The sequence below is a fragment of the Trematomus bernacchii genome, unplaced genomic scaffold (assembly GCF_902827165.1).
Source record: "Trematomus bernacchii unplaced genomic scaffold, fTreBer1.1, whole genome shotgun sequence".
NCBI lineage: Eukaryota > Metazoa > Chordata > Actinopteri > Perciformes > Nototheniidae > Trematomus > Trematomus bernacchii.
The window spans coordinates 1,523,008-1,540,429 of NW_022987803.1; the positions used below are offsets into that span (position 1 = coordinate 1,523,008).

The following is a 17,422-nucleotide window of genomic DNA, read 5'->3' on the forward strand; positions in this document are numbered from 1 at the left end:
CTGGTTGATGAGGGGAAAGGAACGTTTGGGGCTCTCTGCTGGAACTGCTACCTCCACGACCCGACCACGGATAAGCGGGAGAAGATGGATGGATGGATGGATGGACCGCAGTGTTTACCTAGTTTCTGTCTCTGCTGCCTATGCATGCTCCACCAAAGACAGGAGAGCAGAGGTGTAAATGAGCCTTTATTCAGGTTAACTGCAAATGTACTTACATGTTGCTTATAAAAGCCGTTACATAAACAACTCAAAAACATGACATCGTGTTGGCACTTGAGTGAAGCATAATTTAGAAATATCAAAAGGAGGCATTAGATAGCATTAAACATACATTTGATCTTGTATAAAGATCACACCCCATTTGCATGCAAAGTTGAAATGTATTCTACAAGTACCACATCGAGCAGCATGGCAATACTTTTTGATTACATTTGAGCAAAATAATCAACATTAACCTTTATCAGTAAAAAGTACAAGTGCTTGCAGGATTCTTTAGGTAACAAATTAAGTAAATAAAAACAGACATCTAATGTTTTTGCTGATAAATAGATTCACAGATTTTACTGTAAGTTGCGGCATGTTGAATAAGTGAGTATTATGTTAAATATTTAAATGGGACTTTTAATACTGCTCTGTGTGGTTGCAGTGTTTATATACGTATGCTATGTGCATATGAACCATGCTCTGGGTTACCCCCCCGCTGACCTGCCTTCATTAACCTCCCACTCCCCAGCACATTAATACAATATATTTATTGAAAAGTAGCATAAAATGGCAATTGTCAAGTAAAGTACAAGTATCTCAAAATGTTACTTAAGTACAGTACTTGAGTAAATGTACTTAGTTACTTCCCACCTCTGTGGACTGGCAGAATACTCCCCCATCACTCACACTGAGGGGCCCGGTGAGGAAGGCCCTTGACCCACAGCAGTATCAGGGAACAGAGGAGGGGACAGCTTCCAGGTGTGAATGAGACTGACAGCATCACATGAAGAAAAGAGCAGTTACCACAGAATAACCAGAATGACCCCCCCACAAACAAACACACACACACACACACACACACACACACACACACACACACACACACACACACACCGCTCCTCTGCTCTGAGAGGAACGTCCGGCTGGCATCAGCGGGGGCTTTGTGAGCACTGATCCTTGTTGATGTAGGGTATATTGCTACTCAGGATATCCTTTATGTGTGGCTGAGATTGTGTGGATTATTTTCTCTGCTCCATAATCCAAATCCACTCTGTGGCAGAGGAGCAGAACGAGCTTTGGCTTTTTAATTTTCTCCTGGTGGAGAAATAAAGCACCCTTCTCTCTCAACCTCTGCTATAAGACAACTGATATTACTAACTCCCCCCCCACCATACAGACAGTGCAGCAGGCATCTTATTGATTATTATTGGATCATTTGCTGATGTCCTTTCCCCAAATGGAAATGCACAGCCAGTTGTATGACTTTATGTAAGTAACTGAAAGGATCTCTGCAGACACTGAAAATAATGCTGCTCCAAAAACAAGTCAAAATAATAAAAACAAGGTGATTCGGCTTGTAATAAGTTAACAAATCTGCCAACAGAACAAGTGAACATTTGCTTGGTAAGATTTCTTGAAATGAGATGGGGATATTTGGAGAAATCAGTTCTTGTAAATAGTCAGGAAACTTATTTTGAGCTATATTTAGCAGAATCAGGAAATGTTGTGTTACAGAATAAACCAGACATGTTCAAACGTTCTCTGTTTTCTGATGTTAGTTGTTGATTCTCCAATAACAATGTGAAAAAACTTATTTCATCTGAGATCCAACTCAAAATAAGATGCTTTCAAGAGTCTTTGACTTAATAAGATACTTGAGATGCATTGTCTAAAACCAAGACCCTCACTGCTTGATACTTCTTAGGTTATTAGATGTTATATCAAGTTTAAAGACGAATATACTTGGCAAGATTTCAAGTTTGTGTAGTGCACAAGATGAATCAATCATCAGTTTATACCTGACACCCATATATATACCTGATGGAGCTTTGAAACACAGCTGTGATGCATTCAGGGTCTTGTTATGTTGTGAAGTTTAGTTGTCAAATGAACAGCAGGTCCTCTATCTGCAGTCAGATCAGCACAAGCCTCACAAACCCTCCTTACATCAGCACGGTTTCCAGGAATGCCTCAGTCTGCTGAGAGCGTCTGAAAAATGTGATCAAGAGAGTTGAAGTGCTTTGAAGAAGTTCCATTCGTCAGAAACGTAGTCACCTCAGACCTGAGTAAACTGAGCCTTTATTATCCTCTCCAGACCCAGGAGACAAATCAAAGGAACACAGCGACCCTGGCCGATCCAAAGCTCTTCAAGGGTCATTCCAGTTTATTACATTTTCACAACTTAAGCTATAATCGATTGGTAAGAGCAGAACTGAGATCTAAAACTTTGCTATCGGACATTTTAATGGTGCAATAAACCCGGGTCGCAGCTACAGATTAGTCAAACTAGAAGTGCAAACTGATGAAAGTTCATATTAATATAATGAAATATGAAAGATAAAGTTAACTAAATATTCAGTGGGGCAGTGAGAGTATCATTGTGTACGGCACTCAGTTTGAACCGTCAGGAAGTATTTTGATAGAACTATATGTTGGATAGAACAATATTGACTCAAGGTCTACTATCTTTACCCATAGCTTTATCCTCATCTCATTGTGTATGTGCAGAACAGCATAGTGAACCCGGATATGTTGAGTACACCAACGTTTTATGATCAATGTAAAGTACTTATTTTGACTACCATGAGCAGTGTTGCAACCATCTGATACAGAGAGCACAAGATGAACATTATTATCTCTACTGTGGACAATCTTTTACAAATAAATCGGCAATCAAAATGTTATGATTATATTTCACATCATTAATCAAAATCTGCAAAGTAACTAAAGGTATTGAATAGATGTAGTGGAGTAAAGGTTCATCATTTATCTCTTAATTGTAGTGTAGTAGAAGTGCAAATTAGCATAACATGAAAATACTCAATTAAAGTACAAGTATCTTATGACTGTACTTAAGCACATTATGAGTAAATGTACTTAGTTACTTCCTACCACAACTCTGTTTAGTGCAGAGTAGAACTTTCCAAAGCGTTCTCCTTCCTCTAGAGTAGTGACAGCCTGAGGGAAGATGCTGCTGCTTCCCAGAGTCACTGAAGCTTTGTTCGCTGATGCTCCTGTTGATAGAAACAGACCTTAAGCCTGGACAGTGGGTTTTTTCTCCAAAGATTCAAGGCTTTTATTAGTCATACGTACATAGCTACAGTGTAGTTATGTCGATGAAAATCTTAGGTCCCAGGCTCCTCCAACAGTGCAACACAATAAAACTGAAGAAATAGTGCAAGTAAATACAATAAAATAGAATAGAAGTAGTGCCATAAGAGTCTATATACAAGTGATACATCATTTGTAAGTTACAAACAGGTGAATGTTATGGATGTTCTTTACAGAGTTCAGGTGTGTAACAGTCTTCTGGCCTGTTGGATGAAACTGTCCCTGAGTCTGGTGGTTTTTGTCCTGATGCAGTACCGCCTGCCAGACGGCAGCAGACAGAACAGTTTGTTGATGGGGTGATGGGGGTCTTTTATAATCCTGAGGGCTTTCTTCCTGAGCTGCTGGGAGTAGAGGTCCTCCATGGATTGCAGCGCCGTCCTGGTGATGTGCTGTGCAGTTTTCACCACCCTCTGTAGAAGGTCAGGATCCTCTCTATGGTGCACCTGTAGAAGGTCAGGATCCTCTCTATGGTGCACCTGTAGAAGGTCAGGATCCTCTCTATGGTGCCCCTGTAGAAGGTCAGGATCCTCTCTATGGTGCACCTGGAGAAGGTTAGGATCCTCTCTATGGTGCACCTGTAGAAGGTCAGGATCCTCTCTATGGTGCACCTGTAGAAGGTCAGGATCCTCTCTATGGTGCCCCTGTAGAAGGTCAGGATGCTCTCTATGGTGCACCTGAAGAAGGTCAGGATCCTCTCTATGGTGCACCTGTAGAAGGTCAGGATGCTCTCTATGGTGCACCTGTAGAAGGTCAGGATCCTCTCTATGGTGCACCTGTAGAAGGTCAGGGTCCTCTCTATGGTGCCCTTGTAGAAGGTCAGGATCCTCTCTATGGTGCACCTGTAGAAGGTCAGGATCCTCTCTATGGTGCACCTGTAGAAGGTCAGGATCCTCTCTATGGTGCACCTGTAGAAGGTCAGGATCCTCTCTATGGTGCACCTGTAGAAGGTCAGGATCCTCTCTATGGTGCACCTGTAGAAGGTCAGGATGCTCTCTATGGTGCACCTGTAGAAGGTCAGGATCCTCTCTATGGTGCACCTGTAGAAGGTCAGGGTCCTCTCTATGGTGCCCTTGTAGAAGGTCAGGATCCTCTCTATGGTGCACCTGTAGAAGGTCAGGATCCTCTCTATGGTGCACCTGTAGAAGGTCAGGATCCTCTCTATGGTGCACCTGTAGAAGGTCAGGATCCTCTCTATGGTGCACCTGTAGAAGTTGCAGAGTATCCTGGAGTCCATGTTGAACCTCCTCAGCCTGCGGAGGAAGAAGAGCTGCTGTCGAGCTGTTTTGGTGATGGTGGTGGTGTGAAGAGTCCATGTCAGGTCCTCAGTGAAGAGTCCATGTCAGGTCCTCAGTGATGTGGACACCGAGGAACCTGAAGCTGCTGACTCTCTCTATCATAGTCCCATTGACTACCCTCTCCCTTCTGCTTCCTGTAATCCACAATCAGCTCCTTGGTTTTGCTGACGTTGAGATGGAGGTTGTTATCCTGGCACCAAGATGTCAGGGTTCTGACCTCCTCTCTGTACGCCGTCTCGTCGCCGTCTGTGATCTGGCCGATGACGGTCGTGTCGTCAGCAAACTTCACGATGGTGTTGGAGCTGTGTGTGGCCACGCAATCGTGTGTGAACAGGGAGTAGAGGAGAGGGCTGAGCACGCAGCCTTGAGAGTTCATTCACAAATAGAGTCCTCAACTGATATAAAGCTATTAGAAGAAAAATAGATGATGGCTCCCACAGGGTTGTTGACATCCACCTGGATCCATCTTCTTCTTACACATGCATTTTCAAGCGTTGGGACTACCTATGTTGTAAATGTATTCTCTTTTTAATTTACACACAATATCTATTGCACGTCTGTCCGTCCTGGGAGAGGGATCCCTCCTCTGTTGCTCTCCCTGAGGTTTCTTCCATTTTTCCCCATTAACTGGGGGTTTCTGTCATTAACTGGGGGTTTCTCTCATTAACTGAGGGTTTTTTCTCATTAACTGGGGGTTTCTCTCATTAACTGAGGGGTTTCTCTCATTAACTGGGGGTTTCTCTCATTAACTGGGGGTTTCTCTCATTAACTGGGGGTTTCTGTCATTAACTGAGGGGTTTCTCTCATTAACTGGGGGTTTCTCTCATTAACTGAGGGGTTTCTCTCATTAACTGGGGGTTTCTCTCATTAATTGGGGGGTTCTCTGATTAACTGGGGGTTTCTCTCATTAACTGGGGGTTTCTCTCATTAACTGGGGGTTTCTCTCATTAACTGGGGGTTTCTCTCACTCATTAACTGAGGGGTTTCTCTCATTAACTGAGGGGTTTCTCTCATTAACTGGGGGTTTCTCTCATTAACTGGGGGTTTCTCTCATTAACTGGGGGTTTCTCTTATTCTCATTAACTGAGGGGTTTCTCTCATTAACTGAGGGGTTTCTCTCATTAACTGAGGGGTTTCTCTCATTAACTGGGGGTTTCTCTCATTCTCATTAACTGGGGGTTTCTCTCATTAACTGGGGGTTTCTCTCATTAACTGGGGGTTTCTCTCATTAACTGGGGGTTTCTCTCATGCTCATTAACTGGGGGTTTCTCTCATTAACTGGGGGTTTCTCTCATTAACTGAGGGGTTTCTCTCATTCTCATTAACTGAGGGGTTTCTCTCATTAACTGAGGGGTTTCTCTCATTCTCATTAACTGAGGGGTTTCTCTCATTAACTGGGCTTTCTCTCATTAACTGAGGGGTTTCTCTCATTAACTGGGGGTCTCTCTCATTAACTGAGGGGTTTCTCTCATTAACTGGGGGTTTCTCTTATTCTCATTAACTGAGGGGTTTCTCTCATTAACTGGGGGTTTCTCTCATTAACTGGGGGTTTCTCTTATTCTCATTAACTGAGGGGTTTCTCTCATTCTCATTAACTGAGGGGTTTCTCTCATTAACTGAGGGGTTTCTCTCATTAACTGGGGGTTTCTCTTATTCTCATTAACTGAGGGGTTTCTCTCATTAACTGAGGGGTTTCTCTCATTAACTGAGGGGTTTCTCTCATTAACTGAGGGGTTTCTCTCATTAACTGGGGGTTTCTCTTATTCTCATTAACTGAGGGGTTTCTCTCATTAACTGAGGGGTTTCTCTCATTAACTGAGGGGTTTCTCTCATTAACTGGGGGGTTTCTCTCATTAACTGGGGGGTTTCTATGGGAGTGTTTCCTTATCCGATGTGAGGGTCCAAGGACAGAGGGTGTCGTATTCATATTCTTTACAAACTGTAAACCCACTGAGACAATAAGTGTGATATTGGGCTATATAAATAAACTTTGATTGATTGATTGAAATGATTAATCTTTTTATGAGTTTGGCCCTGAGGATCCTATGAGTTTGGCCCTTAGGATCCTATGAGTTTGGCCCTGAGGATTCTATGAGTTTGGCCCTGAGGATCCTATGAGTTTGCTTATAATATGTTCCTCAAGTGTTTCCTCTGTTGTCTATGTTTTATGCACCTCATCAGAGAGGGTAGTTGAACACTTTGTATTCAACTCAGCATTGTATTTGTATTGTGAACCTCCTGCTGTGGTCTGTAAAGATGTACAGTGAGCCTGAGGAGTGTAAGGCTGAGGAAAGGCACAGGACCGCTGCAGTGGCAAAGGCTTAGAGCGCTACAAGACTGAAGACTTTAGTGGGATTTAATGTAACTTGTTTGTAAAATGTATTGTCTGACAATAACACAAGTACTACTACTATACATTTCTAACATAACACTTTGGGGAACTCAACATTTCTGGGTTCACTACAGGACTCTATGAGCTGGAGACTACACTATAGAGTTGAGATACAGTAATGGATTGACCCACATTGCTGTCCATAAAGCCCTGCTGCTAGCTTGGCCATTGTTTTATGCAGAAACATGAGTAGTTGAACGCACTAGAGTTGAATCGTTGTGAAACCCTTTCTATGTGGCCAGCTTCCATTCCATTGGTTTATTATCACATGTCAAATCTGATGAGTTCCCTCTGAAGTCCACATGTCCTCAGACTGCTCCACATGTCCTCAGACTGCTCCACATGTCCACATGTCCTCAGACTGCTCCACATGTCCACATGTCCTCAGACTGCTCCACATGTCCACATGTCCTCAGACTGCTCCACATGTCCACATGTCCTCAGACTGCTCCACATGTCCACATGTCCTCAGACTGCTCCACATGTCCTCAGACTGCTCCACATGTCCTCAGACTGCTCCACATGGTCCTCAGACTGCTCCACATGTCCACATGTCCTCAGACTGCTCCACATGTCCACATGTCCTCAGACTGCTCCACATGTCCACATGTCCTCAGACTGCTCCACATGTCCTCAGACTGCTCCACATGTCCTCAGACTACTCCACATGTCCTCAGACTGCTCCACATGTCCACATGTCCTCAGACTACTCCACATGTCCTCAGACTGCTCCACATGTCCTCAGACTGCTCCACATGTCCTCAGACTGCTCCACATGTCCACATGTCCTCAGACTACTCCACATGTCCTCAGACTGCTCCACATGTCCTCAGACTGCTCCACATGTCCTCAGACTGCTGCACATGTCCTCAGACTGCTCCACATGTCCTCAGACTGCTGCACATGTCCTCAGACTGCTCCACATGTCCTCAGACTACTCCACATGTCCTCAGACTGCTCACAGTCCGAATCATGTCCTCAGACTACTCCACATGTCTCAGACTGGCTCCACATGTCCTCAGACTACTCCACATTCCTCAGAACTGCTCCACATGTCTCTCAGACTGCTCCACATGTCCTCAGACTACTCCACATGTCCTCAGACTGCTCCACATGTCCTCAGACTGCTCCACATGTCCTCAGACTGCTCCACATATCCTCAGACTGCTCCACATGTCCTCAGACTGCTCCACATATCCTCAGACTGCTCCACATGTCCTCAGACTGCTCCACATGTCCTCAGACTGCTCCACATGTCCTCAGACTGCTCCACATATCCTCAGACTGCTCCACATGTCCTCAGACTGATGCACATGTCCTCAGACTGATGCACATGTCCTCAGACTGCTCCACATGTCCACATGTCCTCAGACTGCTCCACATGTCCACATGTCCTCAGACTGCTCCACATGTCCACATGTCCTCAGACTGCTCCACATGTCCTCAGACTGCTCCACATGTCCTCAGACTGCTCCACATGTCCACATGTCCTCAGACTGCTCCACATGTCCACATGTCCTCAGACTGCTCCACATGTCCTCAGACTGCTCCACATGTCCTCAGACTACTCCACATGTCCTCAGACTGCTCCACATGTCCACATGTCCTCAGACTACTCCACATGTCCTCAGACTGCTCCACATGTCCTCAGACTGCTCCACATGTCCTCAGACTGCTCCACATGTCCACATGTCCTCAGACTACTCCACATGTCCTCAGACTGCTCCACATGTCCTCAGACTGCTCCACATGTCCTCAGACTGCTGCACATGTCCTCAGACTGCTCCACATGTCCTCAGACTGCTGCACATGTCCTCAGACTGCTCCACATGTCCTCAGACTACTCCACATGTCCTCAGACTGCTCCACATGTCCTCAGACTACTCCACATGTCCTCAGACTGCTCCACATGTCCTCAGACTACTCCACATGTCCTCAGACTGCTCCACATGTCCTCAGACTGCTCCACATGTCCTCAGACTACTCCACATGTCCTCAGACTGCTCCACATGTCCTCAGACTGCTCCACATGTCCTCAGACTGCTCCACATATCCTCAGACTGCTCCACATGTCCTCAGACTGCTCCACATATCCTCAGACTGCTCCACATGTCCTCAGACTGCTCCACATGTCCTCAGACTGCTCCACATGTCCTCAGACTGCTCCACATATCCTCAGACTGCTCCACATGTCCTCAGACTGATGCACATGTCCTCAGACTGATGCACATGTCCTCAGACTGCTGCACATGTCCTCAGACTGCTGCACATGTCCTCAGGTCCACGTTTTGTGAGCTTTTCCTCCTCCTGCGAAAGTGACCCTGACCCTGTGTTCCTCCCCCCTGCAGGAGTCACCCTCTTTGTGGCACTTTATGACTACGAGGCGCGGTCAGAAGACGACCTCAGCTTCAGGAAAGGAGAACGCTTCCAGATCATCAACAGCACGTAAGTCTCTGCAGCTGCTCATCTCGGGCGGTGGTGGCGAAGTCCATAGGGACTTGGCTTGGCAACTGGAAGGTTACCAGTTCGAGTCCCGGCAAGACCAAGTGCTACCGAGGTGTCCCTGAGAAAGGCACCGTTCCCTACACTGCTCCCCGGGCGCCGTCCACGGCAGCACACTGCTCCTAACACTAGGATGGGTCAAATGCAGAGGAACAATTTTGTTACATAGTACCTGTACTGTGAAATGACAATAAGAGCAATTTATCATTTATTTTATCTCTCTGCTGCACGGGAGGTGCTGCTGAGGGGGGGAGAGAATAATCGCTTTCCAGCAGAGGTAAAAGTAGCTGCTTTCCTGGAAATGAAGTGTTTCAGTTTCATTATCGGGAGAATGATAGAGGCCAAACTTTTTAGCAACCTGGAAAGAGTTAATTACAATTTCAAAGTGGTGTATTGGTTTTTGGCTGATTTCAGTATTTTCAGATTTATTATGTAAAAAAAAAAAATACGTATGCAAAAACAAAAGTAGGACGCCATGTTTGTGGAGAAGGCTATCAGGATACAAAACAGCATTTTTAGGAAATAATATTTAAAGTAAATAGCACTGAAAAGTAAACTGCATACATGAAATGTGAACATATATATTTTGATTTCACAAAAAATTCAGTACAAAGATTTGATTTTAAATCATATGAAAACATCTGAAAGTAAGTTGATGGTTTGCTCGCAATAAATTGTAACTAATGCCAATATTTATTCTAGGAAATTCTTGCATGCGTTATATCCAGGAAGCCTTCATCAGAAATGAGACAGAAAACACAGCTTTCTTTCATTTTCTGTCTGTATTCTATTTGTATTGATTTGGAATATTGAGTCAGGTATTTCTAAACATGAGGTTAGCCATGCAGCCTGAGAGGAGAAAGACATGAAGGGCACATGCTCCCCTGGCTGTATGGATGCATGCAGCTCTAATATTAGTCCAAATAATGCAATTACAGTAATGCTGCACGAAAGGTGCTGGGGTTGATTTTTAGTGATCTATGGATGCTTTCCAACAAACTGCTCTTTCACACAAATGTACAGAGTCGCAGATAAAAAAGGTTCATGCTTAATTCAAATGACCCCCCCCCCTGCATGGCTGCACGATCACCTTTGGCACAGCCAGGCTGTCTTCCTCCTCACCACACCCGTCTACTTCCTGTCCCAGCCAGCGGCACATTCCTCCACACACCTCAGCCCCCGCTGGGCCTCAGCCACAGCAGGAACACACTGTCATTACAGCAGAGAGACTTCCTCCTCTTCCTCTTCCTCTTCCTCTTCCTCTTCCTCTTCCTCTTCCTCCTCCTCCTCCTCCTCCTCCTCCTCCTCCTCCTCCTCCTCCTCCTCCTGTCCCTCCTTCTCCAGCTCAGAAATAGCTGCATCTTCTCCCTTCCTCTCTCTCTCACTTCCACCTCTTGCCCAGGCCTCACTGCCTCTTCCAGCAGGCCACACTGCCCCCTGCTGGACACAGGTGGTAGAGCCCATCAGAGCTGGCAGGAAGTGAGTGATGCAGGGGCACTAGAGAGCCACGAGGCTGCGGTCCCTCCAGGAAACAGGTCTCCATCCCTAATGTTTGAAATGCCCTGAATTCAGCTCAGGCTATTATAAGCTGCTGCACGCATGCATTGTGAAGCTTTGTGCGACATAATCAGGAAACAGCTCCTGAGTTTAGTCTGTGCTGTTTGTAAATGAAATTGTCATTGTTGGGATTGCAGGCTGTGAATAAACACAGTGTGCCTCCTGTCAGTCATCACAGTCCTGTGTTTAATGATTCTCTACCCAGCATTCAGTGGGGGGAGAGGAGACAGGAGGGAGGCTCTCTGTTTACTCTGGTTGTTTCTCTCTGTGTTTTTGAGGCAGAGCAGAGTTGTTTTTAGGAGGAGACAAAAGAGGCAGCGGGACAGACGGAGGCCGCCCCGCCCCTGTGTTTATGTCTCGGCTCCACCAACACATCTCACTCAACAAACACATTCTCTCACTCCTGCATACTTTTCTCTCGTTAAGAAAGCCAGTTGTTATGGGTCCCTCCTGAGGGATCCTCCTCTGTTTTTAGCATCCCTGTCATACACCCAAAGACCCCCCCTCCTGGAGCCTCAGGGATGTGATAGAAACAAGCATAGGGTGGTACAATGAGTCACAGAGAAACGTCAGAGCAGGGATGTAATTGTGCGTTAATGTGTAAACATTGGTAAAGATTTGTAACCACAACTGCTAGCTGTCCCTAAGGGCAGCTGGATACTGAGGCATGTGAAGAAGAGAGGGGGCAAATAAAGAGAGGGAAAAGGACAAGTACACATGTTTGTAGGACTGTGATAACACATAAATGGATGACACATGGAACACTCTACAGTTCACTTTCAATGATGACACAACTTACAGTGTTCGGAAATACCATATCTGTTTGAAGGTTGTCTTCCTCTAAGCTGCAAATGACTCAATTCACAAAAGTTCTGCTACTGGTCTTTACATTATAAGGACTCATAGTTCATTACCCTTTTCCTGTTTTAAATAACTCAATAATCCATATTGTGGCAGATAATGGATGTACTTCCATATATATCTGATGTTTGTGAGGCTGACAGACTGAATATTTGCTTTTAAAATGGAGATGTGAGGGTCTTTTGGAATGCAGTGTGAAAATATGAAAGGATGAAAAGGGGGAACAGTGAGAAATGTGGAATGGATGGAAGACGAGTATTTGAGAGAGTCTGAGGCAATGTGAGGTCTGGATGGGCCCAGAGAGAGCTGCTGGTTAGTGAGGAAGAGACACACCGGGGACATCAGAGAGACACTCACGGCTGTGAGGTCTACCCTGTTTCACCTTTGAGACATTAAGCTGTCACCCATTTTTAAAAGCAGCTCAACTTCAGTTCATGTATCACAACCCTTACACATCAGCACTGGAGTGCAGAGGCTGAAACAACATTATCAACAATATTAAACATTGTTAGTGTGTTTCACTTAAGCTATATTTTGTAACAATAGTGATAGGAGAACACATTTTGTTAGGATTCAGGGTGTGGTTAACCTAGCCTAGCATGTGGACAGCGAGCCTTTGGCCAAATTAAATATTCAAAAAAGATAGAAATAGTCCACTGAACTTAAATAGCACCTGTTAAGTTCATATTGTCCATTCATCTATTCTCTAAAACGTTCAACTCCCATAGAATTTCTAGATCTGACTATTTACTGGAAAATATTGCTGTGCTTTGTGTGAGAGCTGATGTAGCACAGAGCTGCAGTCAGGACAGCTTTAGCTTAGCTTAGCCTAAAGACTGGAAGCATGGCTCGCTCCAAAGTGATACATATTTCTACCAACAACACCTCAGATGACTTCTCATGTTGTTCCTGGTTGATTTAGACGCAGGTAAAATATCTCTTGTTAAAGCAGAATTCTGTGACCAGCTGTTTAGAAACAGTCACAGCATAGAACTCCTACTACCACAATTTGTCCTATTCACATTCTGTCTGTCCAGCTTTTAAAATAAAGGAAATGGAGCCGGCTCAGATGTGGAGTTACAGTTCATGATGGTAGCTGCTCTTTCTTTCTGTTTTACACAGCAGCAGGGAGAAAGTCAATTGAAGACATGAATTTGATTGGTTGAATGGCATTGATCTTGTCTGCTGATCAAATAAAGTGTATTATTGTTCTTCTGTTCATTCTCTCTTTCCTCTCTCTTATCCCCTCTCTCTCTCTCTCTCTCTCTCTCTCTCAGTGAAGGGGACTGGTGGGATGCTCGCTCGCTCACCAGCGGGGGCAGTGGCTACATTCCCAGTAACTACGTGGCTCCAGTGGACTCCATCCAGGCTGAGGAGTGAGTAGTGTGTGTGCGTGTGTGTGTGTGCGTGTGTGTGTGTGTGTGTGTGTGTGTGTGTGTGTGTGTGTGTGTGTGGTGTGTGTGTGTGTGTGTGTGTGTGTGTGTGTGTGTGTGTGTGTGTGTGTCTGTCTGTCTGTCTGTCTGTCTGTCTGTCTGTCTGTCTGTCTGTCTGTCTGTCTGTCTGTCTGTCTGTCTGTCTGTCTGTCTGTCTGTCTGTCTGTCTGTCTGTCTGTCTGTCTGTCTGTCTGTCTGTCTGTCTGTCTGTCTGTCTGTCTGTCTGTCTGTCTGTCTGTCTGTCTGTCCTGTCTGTCTGTCTGTCTGTCTGTCTGTCTGTCTGTCTGTCTGTCTGTCTGTCTGTCTGTCTGTCTGTCTGTCTGTCTGTCTGTCTGTCTGTCTGTCTGTCTGTCTGTCTGTCTGTCTGTCTGTCTGTCTGTCTGTCTGTCTGTCTGTCTGTCTGTGTCTGTGTCTGTGTCTGTGTGTGTGTGTCTGTTGGAACGCTCCTCAGAGAGCCACAGTGCCCTGATCCAGGACTTCATGTAGAACGTGCTGCAGACGGCCATCTCAGCCCCCGTTCAGAAACAGGTTCAGGAGGCACAGTCATCCAGAAGGTTCCCCTCTGCCTGCAGGGGGCGTTCATCCTGGCCTGATGAAAAGGCATTTCTGCCGCACTGAAGGGAAGGGTCTGGAGTTTTTAGACAGACTTTGGCTGGGAGGTCACTACATCCAAGTTGGTGGGGGATGTTTTTATTGGGGTCACTTTTTAAGATGCGTATGCTCCTTCATTAAGTTTCACTCTCACATATGATAATGGGTTTTTTATAATGTTTTGAATGAGGATTCCTTCAGTTGACTCTGAGGCAGTGTGAAGGTGTGGGTGCAGCTAATCGACACGGAGCTTCCTCTGTGAAATACACCTTGGTGTCACACTGCTCACGTTTCCTGTGTCTCAGCGCATCAGGGAAACTTTGAAGGTTAAGGTTCAGAAAGTTTAACCTTCACTTCTTTATGATCTCTTTCTTTCTTATCAGTATTTTCAGTCGCAGCTTCTTGAGAAACATGTCTGCTATAATAATGGTAGTTGAAGATTTTTACGCCACAGTCAGACCTGCTGCCTTGAAAAAGCTAATTAAATCAACTTGAAGTTAAAACAAAGATTGTCTTCAAGTTGATGTAATTAGCTTGTTCTTTGTTTTAACTCATTGATTCAAGTTCATCAAGTTCATATGACTTAAAAGTTCTAGTTGTGTCAACATTGTTTTTTAAGTTGTCTAAGTTGATTGAACTCTAAACTCCAAGTAAAAAACGTTATCAGTGCAAGTAAACCTTATTTTCCTAGTCAAACAAACTCACATGTTGGTATTATTATAACTCACATTTTGGTATTATTATAACTCACATTTTGGTATTATTATAACTCACATTTTGGTATTATTATAACTCACATTTTGGTATTATTATAACTCACATTTTGGTATTATTATAACTCACATGTTGGTATTATTATAACTCACATTTTGGTATTATTATAACTCACATGTTGGTATTATTATAACTCACATTTTGGTATTATTATAACTCACATGTTGGTATTATTATAACTCACATTTTGGTATTATTATAACTCACATTTTGGTATTATTATAACTCACATTTTGGTATTATTATAACTCACATTTTGGTATTATTATAACTCACATGTTGGTATTATTATAACTCACATTTTGGTATTATTATAACTCACATGTTGGTATTATTATAACTCACATGTTGGTATTATTATAACTCACATTTTGGTATTATTATAACTCACATTTTGGTATTATTATAACTCACATGTTGGTATTATTATAACTCACATTTTGGTATTATTATAACTCACATTTTGGTATTATTATAACTCACATGTTGGTATTATTATAACTCACATTTTGGTATTATTATAACTCACATGTTGGTATTATTATAACTCACATGTTGGTATTATTATAACTCACATGTTGGTATTATTATAACTCACATGTTGGTATTATTATAACTCACATTTTGGTATTATTATAACTCACATGTTGGTATTATTATAACTCACATTTTGGTATTATTATAACTCACATGTTGGTATTATTATAACTCACATTTTGGTATTATTATAACTCACATGTTGGTATTATTATAACTCACATTTTGGTATTATTATAACTCACATTTTCAAGTTCTGCATGTAAAAACTTGCCATTTCAATTTAAGAGGATTTTAACTTTAAATGTGTTTCTACTCAGATGTATTAGTTATATTGACTTATAATTTCTAATGACAATACATTCTTGCAGCCATATGTTGAGAAATATAACATTTATTTAATACAAACAATGTTATACATTAATCATGCCTTCACAACACAGATAATATCATAAGATCAACAATAGCAATGTTGCACATTCTTACAAATGCCTTCAAATCAATGAATTTGAGTGTTTACACATTGGTTCCAGTTTTCTAAAAGTTTCATCATAATCTATTTACTGAATAGGAAGAAAAGGGAACATTGTAAAATGGTTACCACATACTTCCAAAACTGTAACTGACAATAGGACATGTACATAAGAACAATGCAGGAGACTCCAAACAAGCAGCGTCCTCTCAGTAAGGGCTTGAAATGTGCATTCATTTGTGTTGAGGATGTCAGTAGCTGCGTTCAGATAAGACCTGCCCTGTACCAACGACACAGCTCATATCTCAGCAGTGTATTTCTGAGCCTATGGATTCTTGCTCAGCACTGGTCCGCTTTGATGCTGACTTTCTGAAGATTTGAAAGAGTACTTCATATTGCTGGGGTATTTGAGATTGAGGCTGTAGAAAGAAAGTAATTTCAAGGACAAATAAATTAAAAAGCCAATTAAACTAACATTTGGGGATGAAATGTTATATTATTTGACCACAGTGTGAAAAATATGACAACAAAAAGATAAATCTGTGGTCTTAATCATAACTAAAACTCCTGAGGAGATTAAAGGTAGAGACTGGCAGCGAACACAATGTCCCCCATTGCTCACGTCTTGGAGGTCATGGAGGACGATGGTTTCCCCCACCACAGCCACATGAGGCAGAGGGCCTTCCTGTCCAATCAACAGTCTGCATTCCTTCTTTGATCACACAAGGGTTTCTCCATGAGCCTAATGACAAAGATATACACATCTTAACTTACATTTCCAAATGTTAAACATCCCTGCCATTAGGACTCCTCATTTTCTAGTAGTCTCTTTCACATTATTTCACATATTTTTATAAGTTAAATCTCTCAAAGTACAAATAAATACAGGACAAAGAGCACAGTCAGCATTATGTAGCCATTATTGCCTTTGTCAACTTAACCCAAAATAATACTTACACAATACAAGTTCTGTAACAATGAGCATAACATTGAGTGTGGCAAAACTTCAAATGAAGCGAGAGAAAAGTGAAAGACTAGAATGTGTTAATATAGTGACATCACACATCCTGATTATGTCAGAGGAATCCTCTGAAAGACATTTTGGAAGGCAGTCGAGAGCAGGCAGTGGTTCTTCTGGAGCAGGACAGACATAAGCTAAATGAGAACATGAGAGCAGCATGTAACAGCTGTAGCAACTGAAACAAAAAGAGCACATGCTTTATGTTGGTGAAGTATTATTAATATCCCATAGTTCAGTAATAATAAGTACTCTACTACAAGTCAAAATCCACAATTCAAAACATTTCTTATGTCACAGTATTATCAGCGAACATAAGGTGCAGTAGAATGTTCCCTCTTTGTATTCTATCATTAAAGCTGAAGGTAAAACAAATCTAAAGTAAGTCAGACATATGTAGTGCATATATATACATATACACATATATATGTGTGTGTGTGTGTGTGTGTGTGTGTGTGTGCGTGTGTGTGTGTGTGTGTGTGTGTGTGTGTGTGTGTGTGTGTGTGTGTGTGTGTGTGTGTGTGTGTGTGTGTGTGTGTGTGTGTGTGTGTGTGTGTGTGTGTGTGTGTAGTGAAAAGTGCAATATTTACAGCTGAGATCTAGTGGTAAAATACAAGCATATAAATGATAATTAGTATCAAGTAAATTGTATGTCTACTTCCTTGATATTGGCCT

The 17,422-nt window shown here is 43.0% G+C and overlaps 1 protein-coding gene across 3 annotated transcripts in view; it reads left to right on the forward strand.

The window, feature by feature from the left end:
- fynb (FYN proto-oncogene, Src family tyrosine kinase b) overlaps positions 1–17,422 on the forward strand; it is a 94,124-nt gene that overhangs the window by 62,241 nt on the left and 14,461 nt on the right. For all 3 annotated transcript variants that reach the window (XM_034150398.1, XM_034150396.1, XM_034150397.1), the window contains 2 exons: positions 9,351–9,447; positions 13,200–13,298. In XM_034150398.1, coding sequence (XP_034006289.1) covers positions 9,351–9,447; positions 13,200–13,298 — 196 coding nt within the window. The remainder of the gene's footprint in view (positions 1–9,350; positions 9,448–13,199; positions 13,299–17,422) is intronic.